This window comes from Entelurus aequoreus, linkage group LG01, assembly GCF_033978785.1.
Source record: "Entelurus aequoreus isolate RoL-2023_Sb linkage group LG01, RoL_Eaeq_v1.1, whole genome shotgun sequence".
Taxonomy (NCBI): Eukaryota; Metazoa; Chordata; class Actinopteri; order Syngnathiformes; family Syngnathidae; genus Entelurus; species Entelurus aequoreus.
Genome location: NC_084731.1, coordinates 9,000,597 through 9,020,106, shown reverse-complemented (window position 1 = coordinate 9,020,106; position 19,510 = coordinate 9,000,597). Strand labels below are relative to the sequence as shown.

General features: G+C 40.3%; 1 protein-coding gene across 2 annotated transcripts; it reads left to right on the top strand.

The window, feature by feature from the left end:
* Nucleotides 1-672: 672 nt before the first annotated feature.
* On the top strand, nucleotides 673-18,011 carry bzw1a (basic leucine zipper and W2 domains 1a). 2 transcript variants are annotated; one of them, XM_062043682.1, is made up of 12 exons: nucleotides 673-803; nucleotides 4,149-4,221; nucleotides 4,299-4,475; nucleotides 4,560-4,654; nucleotides 4,742-4,807; nucleotides 7,250-7,385; nucleotides 7,454-7,563; nucleotides 7,629-7,799; nucleotides 15,612-15,758; nucleotides 15,833-15,971; nucleotides 16,061-16,183; nucleotides 17,376-18,011. In XM_062043682.1, the coding sequence occupies exons 2-12, from the start codon at nucleotides 4,158-4,160 to the stop codon at nucleotides 17,405-17,407; spliced, it is 1,260 nt and encodes a 419-aa protein (XP_061899666.1). In that variant the 5' UTR covers nucleotides 673-803; nucleotides 4,149-4,157; the 3' UTR covers nucleotides 17,408-18,011. The 2 variants fall into 2 exon arrangements, with proteins under 2 accessions (XP_061899666.1, XP_061899671.1); XM_062043687.1 differs by lacking the exons at nucleotides 673-803; nucleotides 4,149-4,221 and having other exon boundaries at nucleotides 4,398-4,475; nucleotides 4,560-4,565.
* The last annotated feature ends 1,499 nt before the right edge of the window (nucleotides 18,012-19,510 follow it).

The window sequence follows — 19,510 nt, the reverse complement described above, 5'->3', positions numbered from 1 at the left end:
TTGAAGCTCTCAGAAGCCAAGTTATGTTATATTCCTTAAGATTTATTTATGCAAGTTTGAAGTATCAATTATCTAAACACAGTTTTGTTTGCATATTTTCAGGATATATATATATATATATATATATATATATATATATATATATATATATATATATATATATACAGCTGTAAATATACTCCTCCCCTCTTAACCACTGTTTTTTTTTGTACAGGCGCGAAACAGGACAGTCGCGTGCATATTAAGGACCCCCGGCAACTTTGTGATTTTATTGGACGCAGCCCCGGAAGTAAATGGGGGAGGGAATGTTTTTGTGGAGGGAAGAAATTTGGTGTGACACTTCCCCCCCCCCCCCCATTTACTTCCGGGGATGCGTCCAATAAAATCACAAAGTTGCCGGGGGTCCTTGACCGGCACGCGACTGTCCTGTTCCGCGCCTGTACAAAAAAAACAAACAATAATCGATTTCTTCACATTCCAGCAGCTGTCAAAGACGAAGTATCCTTCCAGCGACGGGCAGTCAAAGCCGAAGTGCTATCGATCGCTGTCAATGACGTAAGAGGAAACATGACCACGGAAGTAAATGGGGGAGGGGGAGGAGGTTTTTGTAGGGGGAAGAAATCAGGCGTGACACAGTATTGTTCTTTAGTCAAACGGAAGTAATACCCTTATAAGGAGCGCGCGCAGAGGGCGGAGCCTGCGCAAGTACTGACGGGAAGGTCTTTTTGTTTGGGCCGCACACACTCGCGACACTGCGTTCGATTCCTCTGGTTCATAACCGTTTTTTATCTGCATTCATATCGGTGAGTATTCGCCTACTCTGATGACCTTGTGTGTGTCCTACCTCATCACCCCATTAAAGACGATTCAAACATGTGGCCGGGTGGCGTCAATAGATCGTTATTACTGTTCGCCGTCATGGGCGACGTGCGAGGGCTAAATTAGCCCAACTTCTGGACGTCCCCGGTGGGCTGTTATTAGATGACACGTCGCCGGTGTTTTCCACCGAAAAATCCCCCTCTTTCCCCGCCGCGTTACACTCATTAACGAGTCGTTCTATATCGAATATTAAGCAAGTTTGTTGGGAGGGCCCGGCTAACCCGTGCTAGCCCAGCGCATGGTGAGGGCCTCGGGGAGCTAATGCTAAGCCTGGAATCTGTGACGTGCGGTAATCTAAACACCAGGTGAGGAATATATACTTTAGGAGGTTTTATTCTTCTTTTTACTTAAATTCATATGTGCAGCTCTAATCATTGTTGATTTAGCTTGCACATTAGAGCAGTGTTTTTCAACCACTGTGCTGCGGCACACTAGTGTGCCGTGAGATAGTCTGGTGTGCCGTGGGAAAATTGTCTAATTTCACCAATTTGGGTTAAAAATATTTTTTGCAAACCAGTAATTATAGTCTGCGAATTATGTGTTGTTGTTGAGTGTCGGTGCTGTCTAGAGCTCGGCAGAGTAACCGTGTAATACTCTTCCATATCAGTAGGTGTCAGCCGGTAGCTAATTGCTTTGTAGATGTCGGAAACCGGTAAAAAGGTGCCTAATGCTTAAACCGAAAATAAACAAAAGGTGAGTGCCCCTAAGAAAAGGCATTGAAGCTTAGGGAAGGCTATGCAGAACGAAACTAAAACTGAACTGGCTACAAAGTAAATAAAAACAGAATGCTGGACGACAGCAAAGACGGTGTCCACAATGTACATCCGAACATGACGTGACAATCAACAATGTCCCCACGAAGAAGGATAAAAACAACTGAAAGATTCTTGATTGCTAAAACAAAGTAGATGCAGGAAATATCGCTGAAAGGAAGACATGAAAATACCAAAAAATGAGAAAAAGCCACCATAATAGGAGCGCAAGACAAGAACTAAAATACAGGAAAACAGCAAAACACTCCAAATAAGTCAGGGTGTGATGTGACAGGTGGTGACAGTACACCTACTTTGAGACAAGAGCTATATTGATGCATGCTTGGTTATGGTTTAAAGTCATATCCAACAATTGCGACGACTTTTTACTGTCAACTGAATTCCGTTTTTTAATGATTTCTGCTGGTGGTGTGCCTCCGCATTTTTTTCAACGCAAAAAAATGTGCCTTGGCTCAAAAAAGGTTGAAAAACACTGGTCTAGAGCTCGGCAGAGTAACCGTGTAATACTCTTCCATATCAGTAGGTGGCAGCCGGTAGCTAATTGCTTTGTAGATGTCGGAAACAGCGGGAGGCAGAGTGCAGGTAAAATTGTGTCTAATGCTTCAACCAAAAATAAACAAAGGGTGAGTGCCCCTAAGAAAAGGCATTGAAGCTTAGGGAAGGCTGTGCAGAACGAAACTAAAACTGAACCGGCTACAAAGTAAATAAAAACAGAATGCTGGAGGACAGCAAAGACTTACTGCGGAGCAGAGATGGCGTCCACAAATTACATCCGAACATGACATGACAGTCAACAATGTCCCCACAAAGAAGGATAAAAACAACTGAAATATTCTTGATTGCTAAAACAAAGTAGATGCGGGAAATATCGCTGAAAGGAAGACATGAAACTGCTACAGGAAAATACCAAAATAGGAGCACTTGACAAGAAGTTAAACACTACACACAGGAATACAGCAAAAAACTCCAAATAAGTCAAGGCGTGATGTGACAGTACACCTACTTTGAGACAAGAGCTATATTGATGCATGCTTGGTTATAATTTAAAGTCATATCCAACAATTGTGACAACGACTTTTTACTGTCAACTGAGTTTCGTTTTTTAATGATTTCTGCTGGTGGTGTGCCTCCGCATTTTTTTTCAACGCAAAAAATGTGCCTTGGCTCAAAAAAGGTTGAAAACACTGCTTTAGGAGGTTTTATTCTTTTCTTTTTTTACTTATTCATTTGTGCAGCTATAATCATTGTTGATTTAGCTTGCACGTTAGAGTAACAGGAAAAAGAATGGAGTAAAACGTTATCATAATGATATTATGATATGATAAATGGGTCCAAAAAGTATTTCATAAAGTTGTTACTAGCCCTTGTGTGGTGTTTGGGTCTGTAGGACCCGTTTTCGTTTTTTTATTAAAAGAAAAGTGATACAATTAATTAATTTTTCAAACTGAGACTCACTGACTTTGGCTCATTTTCTGTGAAGAACATATATCAGAATACATATTTAATGAACACACACCATACACCCCCTACACATTTCTATTACATATAAGATGTCCGGGTCTACTGGACCCGGGGCTAATAGAAGTGTGGAAATTGATGTTCTGTGTACCACACGCATCCACACACACACAGCAGGCCTAGACAGGAGGAGGACAGAGTGTACGTACCGTATTTTTCGGACTATAAGTCGCAGTTTTTTTCATAGTTTGGCCGGGGATGCGACTTATACTCAGGAGCGACTTATGTGTGAAATTAACACATTACCGTAAAATATCAAATAATATTATTTAGCTCATTCACGTAAGAGACTAGACGTATAAGATTTCATGGGATTTAGCGATTAGGAGTGACAGATTGTTTGGTAAACGTATAGCATGTTCTATATGTTATAGTTAATTGAATGACTCTTACCATAATATGTTACGTTAACATACCAGGCACATTCTCAGTTGGTTATTTATGCCTCATATAACGTGCACTTATTCAGCCTGTTGTTCACTATTCTTTATTTATTTTAAATTGCCTTTCAAATGTCTATTCTTGGTGTTGGCTTTTATCAAATACATTTCCCCAAAAATTGCGACTTATACTCCAGTGCGACTTATGTTTTTTTCCTTCTTAATTATGCATTTTCGGCCGGTGCGGCTTATACTCCGAAAAATACGGTAGACAGAACATCAGAGGGTCAAATGTGCGAGAAAATGAGAGCAGACGGTGTTGACAAACAATGTTGCAACCTTGTGTGGGAACCGCAGGTGCAGAAACACAACAGAAGAATCCCAGTGGGATGCAGAAACTGGCAGAGAAATTTTCCGCGCAACGTTCATATTGTTGTTACTCAGCCAGCAGAGTGTAATCAACAACACACTTGTAGCCGCTTGATTTGCGTTGTCTTTGTTAGCTATTTTTTATTGAGGTTAGTTTGTTCCCAGTTAAGCTGATTTGTTTCCAGGTCATGTGTACTCATCCTTCTTAAACCATTAAATCTTCTTCTAGGTGTCTTTTATGAATAATCAGAAGCAGCAAAAGCCAACGCTAACAGGCCAGCGTTTCAAAACTAGAAAAAGAGGTTGGTGCTAGATTTACTTTGGTTGATTGTATTTTTTGTCGCTCTAATGTCCTAACAAACGCACACGTTTCCAACAGATGAAAAGGAGAGGTTTGACCCTACTCAGTTTCAAGAAAGTATCGTACAAGGCTTGAATCAAACTGGCAGTGACTTGGAGGCTGTTGCGAAGTTCCTTGATGCCTCTGGCGCCAAGCTTGACTACCGCCGCTATGCAGAGACACTCTTTGACATCCTGGTGGCCGGTGGAATGTTGGGTAAATTGTGTTTGGTTTTTTCTTGACACTGTTGAACTAATCGGCGGATCTTAATTTCCAATACTTGGCTTTTTCTGGATGCAGCCCCAGGTGGGACTCTCTCAGATGACATGACCCGCACAGAGTTTTGCCTCTTTACGGCACAAGAAGACCTGGAGACAATGCAAGCTTATGCTCAGGTAGACTGGAAGTGCGGCCAATAACTTGTAAACATTAACTCCTGTCCATCGTCCCTTACTGGAAATGATCTCTGAATGTCTCGTCAGGTTTTTAACAAGCTGATCAGGCGTTACAAGTACCTGGAGAAGGGATTTGAAGAGGAGATCAAGAAGGTGAGCGCCCTTTGGACTGGGTGACTGACATCTACATTTCAACATAACCGGAACTAGCATTTGCTTGCACATACTCTTGTGACTTTTGCCAGACATAATGATAATGGGCGATAATTAAGTATTACGTTTTCTTCCATTCATGCATTTTTTAAGTGTCTTTTAGATAGGGATGATACTCGAAACCGGTTTTCCCGGTTGTTCGATAAGAAAAGAACCGAGTCCTCGGACTCGAATCCCTTTTTGAGAACCGGTACCCGCTATCGAGACCACTATAGTAAAGAAAAAGAGTTGGTTCTTTATACGAATCCCGTCCCGACCAGAAATGCTCCGTGTGACATCACAAAAAAATGGCGTCACGTAGCTCAGTCAGTAGGCGCAGATAGGGAAAGCAGGGAAAAAATGGACGGGAAAAAGCGCTCCAAGGTGTAATAAAGTTCAAAACAAAAGGTATAATCCAATGAATACCGTAATTTCCGGACTATAAGCCGCACCTGACTATAAGCCGCACCAGCTAAATTTAGGGGAAAATACAGATTGCTCCATATATAAGCCGCACCCGACTATAAGCCGCAGGGTTTTGATGTGTAATTAGCGTAGTATATAGGGGTTCCTGCTACCACGGAGGGGATTGTCGGGACAGAGATGACTGTTTGGGAACGCAAAGCGTCCCATTTATTAACAATAAATCTTTCAATCATTCAATCAAACTTTCACATCTTTGACATGGCGAACAGCATTCGTGCAGAGTACAAATAATACAACGGTGCAAAGTAATACAAAGTGCTCGCCTGTACGTTATCAAAATAACCAGCCTACCGGTATATGAAAAGTCAGTCTTTAATCATTGTGTCATCGTCTTCCTCTTGCGTACTAAAACCACCGAAATCCTCTTCGTCGGTGTCGGAGAAGAACAGGCCGTAAATAAGCCGCACCCTTGTATAAGCAGCAGGGACCAGAACGAGGGGTAAAAGTAGCGGCTTATAGTCCGGAAATTACGGTAACTTTACTGAGAGATTTGAGCAGGGTACAAACACGTGACGAACACTTTTACGACCAACCGGAAACATAGCAACCAGGCTAGCAACGCACCTCCTTTACGGCAGCTGTCGCAGCGTTCTTAAAGCAACCGCAGCACATACATATATATACAACACATCTCCCTTTTTTAACTTTTGTTTTTCTTTCCTTGTAAACAAAACAATCACACTGTATATGTGTTGTCAGTCTAATTATAAATAATGCAGACGAGGCGTGTTGGCTGGGTTCTTGACGTTTACTTTCACAGCGTGCTCATAACCTCAGTCTTAGCTGCCGGGTGACGACATGCAACAACACTTTTCGGGGCTACCGCGCATGCTCGTCACTCCCGTTGCATGCTGGGTAGTGTAGACAGGTTGTTTTTGTGTTACTGTATATATTTGTTTTTCTGAAAAATCCCACTTAATATACCGTAATTTCCGGACTATAGGCCGCTACTTTTCCCCCTCGTTCTGGTCCCTGCGGCTTATACAAGGGTGCGGCTTATTTACGGCCTGTTCTTCTCCGACACCGACGAAGAGGATTTCGGTGGTTTTAGTACGCAGGAGGAAGACGATGACACAATGATTAAAGACTGACTTTTCATATACCGGTAGGCTGGTTATTTTGATAACGTACAGGCGAGCACTTTGTATTACTTTGCACCGTTGTATTATTTGTACTCTGCACGAATGCTGTTCGCCATGTCAAAGATGTGAAAGTTTGATTGAATGATTGAAAGATTTATAGTTAATAAATGGGACGCTTTGCGTTCCCAAACAGTCATCTCTGTCCCGACAATCCCCTCCGTGGTAGCAGGAACCCCTATATACTACGGTAATTACACATCACAACCCTGCGGCTTATAGTCGGGTGCGGCTTATATATGGAGCAATCTGTATTTTCCCCTAAATTTAGCTGGTGCGGCTTATAGTCAGGTGCAGCTTATAGTCCGGAAATTACGGTACTTTGGGTAACAACAGTCAATATTTATTTATTTGATTTAATTTTTTTAGGGGGGTAACAGTCAATATTTATTTATTTATTAGATTAAATCGTTTTCTTCTATAATAAAAGTGAGCTTTTGTTAAACCAAATATTGTGTTTTTTTCCATATACAACAACCTATCTGGACTCCATAAGAGAATCGATAAGGAATCGGTTCGATAAGAGGATTCGATAATAGGCTCAAACTCGATAATTTCTTATCAAACATCATCCCTACTTTTAGATGAGTAAACAGAACTTTCTGATTTAATTAAATCTGTTAAAATGTGAGGGACAAACTCGTTTTCAATTTTTGCTTCCTGTAGGTGCAGTGACTATGTGACGAATGTGTTCTCTATTTTGCGTTGAGTGAGGTACCACAACCAGAGTTGTTTTTTTACAATCAGTGCGACTGTCATTTTTATTCTTTATGTATAGTTGCTGCTGTTCCTAAAAGGGTTCACTGAGTCTGAGCGCAACAAGCTGGCCATGCTTACCGGTATTCTGTTAGCCAACGGGAACATATCGGCCTCCATCCTCAGCAGCCTCTTCAATGAGAATCTTGTCAAAGAGGGTGAGGGTTAATGAGCTGTTTTTGATCAGACTGTTTGAAATCACACTTAAACCATGTCTCTCGCCCAGGAGTGTCTTCAGCTTTTGCTGTCAAGCTGTTCAAGTCTTGGATCAATGAGAAAGACATCAACTCAGTAGCTGGAAGTCTCCGCAAAGTGGGCATGGACAACCGGCTGATGGTATGAAAAGCGTTAGTGAGGCGTAGTTTTCTTTCTGCTTTTGCTGACGATGCTGTACTTGGCAGGAACTCTTTCCTGCCAACAAGCGGAGCTGCGAGCATTTTTCTAAGTACTTCACTGACGCTGGGCTGAAGGAGCTGTCCGACTTTGCTCGCAACCAGCAGTCCATTGGCGCCCGCAAAGAGCTGCAGAAGGAGCTCCAAGAGCAGATGTCCCGCGGAGACCCGCTCAAGGAGGTGAGGCAATGGATATTGGAGAAAAAAGCTGTCTCAATTGTGGGGTTGCACATCTCTCTCTGATAAACGATTTGATATGCATCTAGATACACAGGTTACGATTCAATTCAAAAGCGATATCCTTTTATTACAGACTGATTCGATTGGATTTGATTCCGAATGATACGATTTGATTTGACGGTTAATATTCAAGACTCCAAATCCCCAAGCATTGTGGCTTTATGGCACTGGCAAAAAAAACAGAACAACAAAATCACATGTCCATGTATTTATTTTTAGACATAGACCAAAAAAAGTCTGGCTGAATTGTAGGATGGGAACTCCAGAGGTAAAAGTAGCACAGAATAGTAAGGCAAGGCAAGGCAAGGCAACTTTATTTGTATAGTGCTTATCATACACAAGGCAGACTCAAAGTGCTTCACAGACAACAAAGTGAAATAAAAGAAAATAAAAGCAAAATTAAAATGCACACAATAAAAATAAAAACAGTGCCAAAGTTAAAAGATTAAAAGATTTAGCTGAAAGCTAAGGTGAACATAAAAGTCTTCAGTCTAGTTTTAAAAGTAGTCAGAGTTTGGGAGAGGCTGACATCTTCAGGAAGTTTATTCCAGCTATTTGTTGCATAGTGACTGAATGATGCTCTCCCTTGATTTGAGTTTACTCTTGGGGCCGCTAACAGATTGGTCTCAGAAGATCTTAGTGATCTGGAGGGCTTATATAGTGGGAGCATATCAGTAATATACTTGGGCCCTAGACCTTGTAGTGATTTATATGTGAGCAGGAGGATTTTGAAATCAATTCTCGGATGTACAGGGAGCCAATGTAAGGATTTAAGAATTGGTGTAATGTGCTCACATTTTTTGGTCTTTGTTAGAACTCTAGCAGCAGCGTTCTGAACAAGCTGTAGCTGCCTGACAGTTTTTTTGGGAAGACCTGCAAGGAGACCATTACAATAGTCTAGCCTACTGGTAATAAAGGCATGTACAAGTTTTTCAAAGTCTTGAACTGACATGAGCCCTCTAAGTCTTGTTACATTTTTGAGGTGATAGTAGGCCGATTTTGTTACTGATTTGATGTGACTGTCGAAATGTAAATCAGAATCTAAAATAACCCCAAGATTTCTGGCTTTATTTGAGGTTTTCAGGGACAGTGATTGAAGGTGTTGGACGACTTTAAACCTTTCTTTTTTAGCACCAAAAACAATTACCGTATTTTCCGCACCATAAGCCGCCCCGTGTTATAAGCCGCACATTCAATGAATGGCATATTTCAAAACTTTGTTTACCTATTAGCCGCACCTACGCTGCGCTAAAGGGAATGTCAAAAAAACAGTCGGATAGGTCAGTCAAACTTTAATAATATATTACAAACCAGCGTTCTAACAACTCTGTTCACTCCCAAAATGTAATGTGCAAATGTGCAATCACAAAAATAGTAACACTCAAAATAGTGCAGAGCAATAGCAACATCAATAACTCAACGTTGCTCGAACGTTAATGTCACACGACACACAAACATTTAAAGCTCACTTTCTGAAGTTATTACTCATCCACAAATCCCTCGAATTCTTCTTCTTCGGTGTGCTTCACTTGTTTTTTGACACCATCTGTGATGTGGACGCGCATGCAGTCGTAGATCAACAGGAACGGCGCTGCGTGAAAAAAGTCACCTTTTTTCATCCATCCATCCCTTCGAGTTAGCTTTTATGATGACGCCGGCTGGAAAGTTCTCTTTTGGCAAGGTCTTCCTTTTGAATATCACCATGGGTGGAAGTTTCTGGCCGTTAGCATGGCAAGCTAGAACCACAGTAGGACGACTTCTCATTCCCTGTGGTGCGAATATTCACCGTACGGGCTCCCGTTGTATCCACAGTGCGGTTCACAGGAATATCAAAAGTCAGTGGAACCTTGTACGCGTGTCTCTTAGTAGGAGCCATTTTGTGGTCTTTACAGAAACACACAAATGAAATGATTCTTCTACGGGGGCGGGTGCTCACCTTGGCGGTTGCTTACAGTAGAAGAAGAAGCGCTTCCTCTTCTATGGGGGCGGTTGCTTACCGTAGAATAAGAAGCGCTTCCTCTTCTACGGGGAAAAAAGATGGCGGCTGTTTACCGTAGTTGCGAGACCTAAACTTTAAGAAAATAAATATTAATATTAATCCATATATAAGGTTATTAGCCGCACTGTCAGCTTTTGAGAAAATTTGTGGTTTTTAGGTGCGGCTTATGGTGCGGAAAATACGGTATCTCAGTTTTATCTTCATTTAGTTGTAGGAAATTTTGGCACATCCAGTGTTTGACTTGCTCAATGCACTGGCACAGAAGATCTATGGGGCGATAGTGATTTGGTGATAGCGCTACATAGATTTGGGTGTCATCGGCAACAACAAAGTGCAATATTTCAGCCTGAGCATAGTTTTGAACACTAGAGGTAGGTAACAAAGATTCAATATTTCAACCTGAGCATATAGTGTTTTGAACACTAGAGGTAGGTAACGCTGGCATGCACGTGTTGGTCATTTGATTTCGGGACGGTATCTTATACCTGGGCTCTAACGTATGAATCAAATCCTGAAATCCTTCCCACTCAACAATGTTGTAAGGACATAATAATCCCTTGGCAATAAAACGCGTAATTGACGCTGTGATTTCCTTAGCGCGTGCTGAATTGTGACCAAGTTGCCCGAATAAGTTAGGAATGGTGCTCCCTGGCTGTGTGCTACTGCTTGCTGCACACTCCTGCTCGTTGGCACGGGGTTTTAACCCACCGTACTCTTGGCCGTGTTTCCTCTTTGCATGCTGGTCGAGATTTGTAGTGCTGCCAGTGTACGTCAACGATGCTCGACACAATTTACAAATAGCATGGCTTCTGTCGAGCTTCCCTTCCTTCTAATAAAACCCAAAAACTTTCCACACTTTGGATTTCTGTCTCCCCGATGCGTTGAAAATCTTTCTCATTCCATTATCACCTTCGGTCAGACTGACGCTTTCGTTCTCCTCCACATTCATTTTCCGTGTTGTCTCTTGTTTATCACTCGTGCTAATACCAGCTAGGCGGCTACCGCGTTTGACGAGTAGCTTCTTTTAGAGACGCTGACGCATATTGTAATCTAGCCAACCCATGCAAAGTCTCGCGATAACCGATCCATGACTCTATAACCGATTCAGCTAGGAATTCATGGATTATTCGCATTGATTGAGGAGTCTGCTACCGATGCAATCTAATCGCTCACTTGTTGAATCGAATACTCGGTCGCATCGGTTTATCGTTCACAACCCGACTCAATTGGCACACTTTCATACTTGTCCTTAGCATTTTAAGTGCATTAGTACGTTGACAGAATTACGTGAAAATGCAGTGTAGGGGTGTTTTAGAATAGCCGACTCTTCTGACGCTTCGATTCAGAGGAGTCTGATTCGACTATCACACTCAGTCGAATCACAGGAGCCGACCGGACCAACGTCCCTAACTAAAATATGCAATAATTGCCATGTTTGTTTCTTCCAGTAATGTTCCTTTTTTGAAATGGAAAGTCACAAATCGGATCGGTTTATTTTTTGTGATTCTCATTAGCTGTGATCTTGCTAGCATCCAAAAAATGTTATGCAAGTAGTTGACTAGTGATGGGTAAATATTTCCTCAGTTTGTTAATGGAAGACTCATTACCAGTATAGACAGTGCACCAAACTTATAGTGGTTTCACCATCTACTGGATAAGTTCATTACATTTGACCTGCAAATAAAATATGTTATTGGGTATGTTTTTAACCAGTAACCGCAGAAAGGAATATAAAGGGCCTGGTCAATGAGCCCAATTGTAAACAGAAAAGATGAACATTTAATGGTTTTGGTGCCTTATCAAAATGATGCCACACTTTGGAATGTATACTTTTTTGTCACTTGTGAGCTGAAAGTGCTTCCTGATACACTTTGGCACTTCAGTCAATTGACACAGTAGCTGTATCAGTCACTACGTTTCCATGCACTAAAGTTGTCTGATTTCTTAAATATTTTGTATTTTTACACCTATGTGTGAAGTCTCAGTGTCCATGCACACTCTATTATGCAACTCTTGGTCATACCTCTCCCGTACACTGGGGGGTGCTTAATTCCTTTTAGCCCAGATTAATTATTGCTTTTCTGGTTGATCTATGAGTCACACCAGGCATCTGTGGCTCATTACGAATCAACAGTTTAGCTCTGCTGTAAAGTTGGCACATATTAGAACTATTACGTCTCTAATGGCTATGCTGATGTTAAATAGCACACAGCATCAATAAATTATCTTATATTGCGCTACAAACATGACGCTACTACCAAGAAGGTCTCGGACCGGATGCAGGTCCGAGGCAGGAGAGTTTTTTGGAAGAATTTTTGGACGGAGAATCATGGAAACAAAACTTCTGAATGTCTCAGAGTTCATTCATAATGCTCCTGTGGATTGATAGGAGTTTAAAATCCAAAGGAAAAGATAGTTCTTGCCCTGTTCCAGATGAAGGTTGCTATTGGTCTGGACTATCTTGCCAGTTTGTGCAATACAGAGTTATTGTTAATCAGTTTGGAGTGCACAAATGCAGCGTGAAGAGGTTTGTGTAAGTTGTATAATTTGCCTTTATTATACTTGCTTCATTCTCTTTCCTCTTGTTTGTATTTGGTTCGGGAGTCGAAATGAAGCCGCCATTTTGCATTTCCTTAGCTACCTTCTTAAATCTGTTTTCCCCTCCCATTGATTCACTTCAAAATGTTCTGTTTTTAATTTGAGAATCAAATAACCACTCTCTTCATTACAAATGTTATGTTTTTATTAAACAGTATCTGTTTCCGGGTTATATTCCGTGCTTTGAGACTGGCGCATGCGTGATCCTCCACGGTGGCACACACCCACTCGAGAGATCTGGTTTTTAATCGCATAATTCAGGCGTGTTGGTCCGACTTTGTAAAAACTGAACCCGGTCAGATTTCCATGGTTTGTAGGATGTTTATTTAGAGCCAAACTATTTGAGATATCGGACAAATTTATCAGATGCTTCAGTATTGTTTGACTCATCACTGTTGTCAACTATTGGCAAAATACAACAAATCAGATTTGATGATGAAAGTCCTTAGTCGAAGAAGCCCTAATGCAGTGGATTGTCCGTATCTGGATGTTGTACTCGCATGTTCCAAGTGATGTGTGCAGAAATTGATGCTAACCGCCCTCAATCACGGCCATTGTGACTACATAGCAGAAGGGGAGGGACTTACCGTATTTTTCGGAGTATAAGTCGCACCGGCCGAAAATGCATAATAAAGAAGGAAAAAAACATATAAGTCGCACTGGAGTATAAGTCGCATTTTTGGGGGAAATGTATTTGATAAAAGCCAACACCAAGAATAGACATTTGAAAGGCAATTTAAAATAAATAAAGAATAGTGAACAGGCTGAATAAGTGTACGTTATATGAGTCATAAATAACATACCAGGCACGTTCTCAGTTGGTTAACGTAACATATTATGGTAAGAGTCATTCAAATAACTATAACATATAGAACATGCTATACGTTTACCAAACAATCTGTCACTCCTAATCGCTAAATCCCATGAAATCTTATACGTCTAGTCTCTTACGTGAATGAGCTATATAATATTATTTGATATTTTACGGTAATGTGTTAATAATTTCACACATAAGTCGCTCCTGAGTATAAGTCGCACCCCCCGGCCAAACTATGAAAAAAACTGCGACTTATAGTCCGAAAAATACGGTATATCGTAAGTGGTTGCAATTCACAGTTAAAAAGGGGAGAAGCAGCGGATCCGGCAAGTGTATGACAGTAATCGATACATGACAGTAGAAGTGGGAGAAATAATCGATTTTTAGATGCATCACAATTCGGACATGGACTATTATAAAATCGATTAGTACACCTCAATAATGGATGTATTTATTGTAAATTAAGTCATGCAGACGGTTCTTAAAATTTGGCTGACTGCAACAAGACACCTCACCGAGAGATTCCACCAACTCCTTTATTTTAGGGCACTTATCTACCAGCTTTGCACACATTTCCATCAGTTTAGTAAATGCGATGGGAATTAATTTAAAATGTTTATTACAAATGCACTGTTTTCAAAAGTCGCAAGTGCTAAACGCTTATTTAGTGAAACAAAATGTAAAACTGCCTCAATATACATCCAATTAAAGAAGCATCGATTGATTTTTAATGGAATCGTGAGGCGCTCAAAGATGGCCACCTCTACATGTCAGTACTACACTGTTAAAATGTGTTCCTTCAGGGACTAAATATGCGACCGCGGTGTGTACAGTAAAGTTAAAGTACCAATGATTGTCACACACACACGCACACTAGGTGTGGCGAAATTATTCTCTGCATTTGACCCATCACCCTTGATCACCCCCTGGGAGGTGAGGGGAGCGTGATCAGCAGCGGTGGCCGCGCCCGGGGATTATTTTGGTGATTTAACCCCCAATTCCAACCCTTGATGCTGAGTGCCAAGCAGGGAGGTAATGGGTCCCATTTTTATAGTCTTTGGTTTGAACTCACAACCTACCGATCTCAGGGCGGACACTCTAACCCAGACCTGGGCAAATTAAGGCCCGGGGGCCACATGCGGCCCGTTAAGCTTTTCAATCTGGCCCGCCGGACATTCCCAAATAATTGTTTTAGATGTTTAAGATGTAAATTGTAGCTGCCATTATGATGTGCCGTCATGTTTTCTAATGACCGAAAGTCTTCAACTATACTAAGTCTTTCAATGCTTGGAATCTGCATCATATACTACCGTATTTTTCGGAGTATAAGTCACATTTTTGGGGGAAATTTATTTGATAAAAGCCAACACCAAGAATAGACATTTGAAAGGCAATTTAAAATATCAATCAATCAATCAATGTTTATTTATATAGCCCTAAATCCCAAGTAAAGAAAGAATAGTGAACAACAGGCTGAATAAGTGTACGTTATATGAGGCATAAATAACCAACTGAGAACGTGCCTGGTATGTTAACGTAACATATTATGGTAAGAGTCATTCAAATAACTATAACATATAGAACATGCTATACGTTTACCAAACAATCTGTCACTCCTAATCGCTAAATCCAATGAAATCTTATACGTCTAGTCTCTTACGTGAATGAGAAATAATATTATTTGATATTTTACGCTAATGTGTTAATAATTTCACACAAGTCGCTCCTGAGTATAAGTCGCACCCCCGGCCAAACTATGAAAAAAACTGCGAATTATAGTCCGAAAAATACGGTAGTTACTATGGTCATCTAATTAGTTACTATGGTCATCTAATTAGTTACTATGATAATCTAGTTACTTACTATGGTCATCTAATTACTTACTATGGTCACTATGAGATATCTCAGATTGTAGGTGGGTTTTGTTGCATTTTGGTTGCGTTTCGGTTGATTGCAAAATATGTTGTCAATATTCAGTGTTTTATCCTTCATAGTTAATATTGTAAATCCCACATTTATTTATTTTCATGCACATTTTGGGTGTCTCATTCAGTAAAAAAAAAAATTCTAATTCCATTCTGTTTTTTAAGGCAATCTGTCATAAAGTTTTTAGCTTTCAATCATTATTGTGAGGTTTTGTATTAGTGTGCCTAAAAATAGATATACCGGCCCCCAGACACACTTTTTTAATCTAAATCTGGCCCCCCGAGTAAAATAATTACCCAGGCCTGCTCTAACAACTAGGCCACTGAGTATGTTACTGACTATACTTAATGAAGTCTCCAATTCCTGGTTCTGCTTTGGAATCAAGTTAATCAACGATCTCCTGCAACCACAGATCATTGCCTTCACCAAGGAGGAGATGAAAAAGGCCAACCTCTCTGAGCAGGGCATGATTGGCATCATCTGGACCTGCGTGATGAGCTCTGTGGAGTGGAACAAGAAGGAAGAGCTGGTGACCGAACAAGCCATCAAACACTTGAAGGTTTGCTACGCCCGCTGGCCTCTTTCGACCATGTGTCCGTTCATCTCCAGTGATGTGATGTTCTCTTTTGGCAGCAATACAGCCCGCTGCTGAAAGCCTTCACCTCCCAGGGTCTGTCTGAGCTCAGCCTGTTGCTGAAGATCCAGGAGTACTGCTATGACAATATCCACTTCATGAAGGCCTTTCAGAAGATCGTGGTGCTCCTCTATAAAGGTCTGCAGCGTACACACGGCCTCTGCGTTGCGCTTGGCGTCGCATCTTCAACGCCGCCTGCAACTCTTTGTCTTACTTTTCCACCTCAGCGGATGTGTTGAGCGAAGAGGCCATACTGAAGTGGTATTCGGAAGCCCACCTTGCCAAGGGGAAGAGTGTCTTCCTTGAGCAGATGAAAAAGTTTGTCGAGTGGCTGAAGAATGCAGAGGAAGGTAAGAAAGCAAACGACTACTGAGATCATGAAATTGAAAGATCTTAAATGCAGCAAGTAGGGGTGTAACGGTACGTGTATTTGTATTGAACCGTTTCGGTACGGGGGGTTCGTTTCGGAGGTGTACCGAACGAGTTTCCACACGAACATATTAAGTAGCGCCTCTGTCTCTGTCAGGACTCTACACAGCACCCAGCATTGTCCCACCCACACAACCATCTGATTGGTAACAAACAGAGCGGTACAGCCAATCAGCAGTGCGTATTCAGAGCGCATGTAGTCAGTGCTTAGCGTTTAGCAGGTAAGCATCAGGCTGCGGACTCTCCCCAAATGATAATAAACACCTCCCAGTCAACTACTAGTAACATCACTATGTGCTTGTTGACCTTCTAGAAATATAAAAGGCAGCTCAGCTCGCTCGCAGTCCTGGCTTGAGGTGAAGGCTAATTCGCTTTTTGCATAACGTTAGCTCATTTTGCTGTGTGTGTGTGTTACGGACAGCAAAGCCCTGTCTGTTATTTCACTTTACCTTTTTCTGTGTTGATTGAGCTGTGTTGAAGCAGCAAAAAAGGACATGTCAAATGAAGAGTTTTTCTCTCTGATAGTTGATATAATAATGTAAGTGCATCATTAAGCCTACATGAACTCCATGGTGTTCAGGCATGAATAGTCTCTCCTATTGCTATTGTACCATTTTTTTCAGCTCTAGTTACATTAATCATTAGTAATGCAGCAGCCTAGTTTGGAATGGCAGGGTCCCTGCTATCACATGTTGATACAAATATAACATTTACATAATACAAATCAACTCCAGGCTTCCCAAATGCTGTAATAAATTAAGCATGATGACTTGAAACTGTTTAATGTTGCACTTTTTATATGTAGAAGAAAAGTTTTGTCATTTGATTTAATCTGAGCAACAACTTGAGGCAGTTTAATGTTGATTAACGTGGGCAGAATTATTATAGTGTTCCCAATGTTAAAAGGATAAAAGCCATTGTTTACAAATTTGGTAAATAAATAACCAAAAATTGTGTTCTTACTGTACCGAAAATGAACCGAACCGTGACCTCTAAACCGAGGTACTTACCGAAATGAAATTTTTGTGTACCGTTACACCCCTAACAGCAAGTTGTTTGTAGCTTTAAATGTGAATCTTTAAGGGACTCAAATGTTGAACTTTTCCCCTGCAGAGTCTGAATCTGACGAAGAGGAAGCAGACTAAAAACTGATTGCCAGAAGAGAGCTTCTCCCTCCCAGCCCCCCACAATATTTTTTTTTTTTTACAAATCTTTGGAAACAGAAGCAGTAGAGAGTTGTTGCCCTTCTGATTCCTCTACCTCCTGATAGTCCCCCACCCACACCACCGGCACATGTCATTTGACTTTTTTTTTTAAGGGTTTAGTCTTTCTTTTGTAACCAGCTGTCATCTTCAGTTCTTGCTCTTGGAGTGCCCTCTAATTTGGACAGCAAACATTCCGTGTGATCTTGTGGCCTCTGCTCGCTCCTTTCCGCACAAAGGAGTTAACAAGAGTTCCCGAGGCCAACACACTTCTTCAATTTTTTGCCAAAGTTCTTTTTTTTTTTTTTAAACTATTTTCTCACACTCTTCACTTCGTTAAGTTCAACTTTGCCCAGCTCATTTAAACTCTGCTTACCTTTTTTTGACTTTTGGGAGAATCGGTTTTGCGTGTCGTGGTTTAGTCCGTTAAGACATGCCCCCCCGCCCGGTAGAATGCCTCGCCAGTGAACAGATTATTGGTTTCTACTTTCTTTAATCTGATGTAAACCAATTGACTTTTTTATGGATTAAAGATTATTAAAAGGTTTCCACTTGTATTTTATCACAATTGACAAAATACCACACCATTTTAGATACAACGGTACAATTTATTTTACAGTTATGGCACACATTTTAACCTCTTAAGGCCCAAGCTGTTTGTTTACATGCTTTTTTTAAATTTCTCTTTGCTTATTGGACCCTAATTAAAATTAAAAACTAACAATCTTTTGATATGATGTACTTGGTCCATAAGTACACAAACGTGCAGGGGCGCCGCTAGGGATTTTGGGCCCCATGAAAATAATCTTTACAGGGCCCCCTGTATTATAATTTCATCATCATTAGGGGCCTCTCTAGGCCCCCCTCAATCATGGGCCCCTAGAATCCGTCTCCTTTACCCCCCCTTTTTGGCGCCCCTGCAAACGTGTACTTCATGTGTAGTGACATGCAAATTTTAATTTTTTCCAAATTCTACGGAGCCCCTAAAGGGACATAAGGGGAAGAAAAATTATTTTCTCGTGCGCACGAGAAACTTTTTATAAAGTTATAAAAAAATAAATTTAAAAAAATGTATAATTTTTTATTTTTTTTTTAGACATGTATCGTGTGCACGAGAAACTTTCTCGTGCGCATAAAACTTTTTATAAAGCTATAAAAAACAATTTTTTTTTTATATATAGACATTTATCTTGTGCGCACGAGAAAGATACATATCTAAAAAAAAAATTTTTTATTTTTTAGACATGTATCTTTCTCGTGCGCACGAGATAAATGTCTAAAAAAAATTGTTTTTTATAGCTTTATAAAGTTTTCATGCGCACGAGAAAATTTTATTTTTTTTATAGACATCTCGTGCGCACGAGAAAGATACATATCTAAAAAAAAAAGTATTTTTTTAGACATGTCTTTCTCGTGCGCACGAGATAAATGTCTAAAAAAAAAAATTAAAAAATTGTTTTTTATAGCTTTTATAAAGTTTTCATGCGCACGAGAAACTTTCTCGTGGGCATAAACTTTTTATAAAGCTATAAAAAACAAAAACTTTTTTTTTTTTATAGACATTTATCTCGTGCGCACGAGAGATACATATCTAAAAAAAAATGTATTGTTTTTTTTAGACATGTATCTTTCTCGTGCGCACGAGATAAATGTCTAAAAAAAAAATTTTTTTAATTGTTTTTTATAGCTTTAGAAAGTTTTCATGCGCACGAGAGTTTCTCGTGCGCATGAAAACTTTTTATAAAGCTATAAAAAACAAAGTTGTTTTTTTATAGACATTTATCTCGTGCGCATGAGAAAGATACATGTCTAAAAAAAAAAGTATTTTTTTTTAGACATGTCTTTCTCGTGCGCACGAGATAAATGTCTAAAAAAAAAAAAAAAAAATTGTTTTTTATAGCTTTTATAAAGTTTTCATGCCCACGAGAAAGTTTCTCGTGCGCATGAAAACTTTATAAAAAAAAAACTTTATAAAAAAAAAAAAAAAAGAATTTTTTTTTTTAGACATGTATCTTTCTCGTGCGCACGAGATAAATGTTTAAAAAA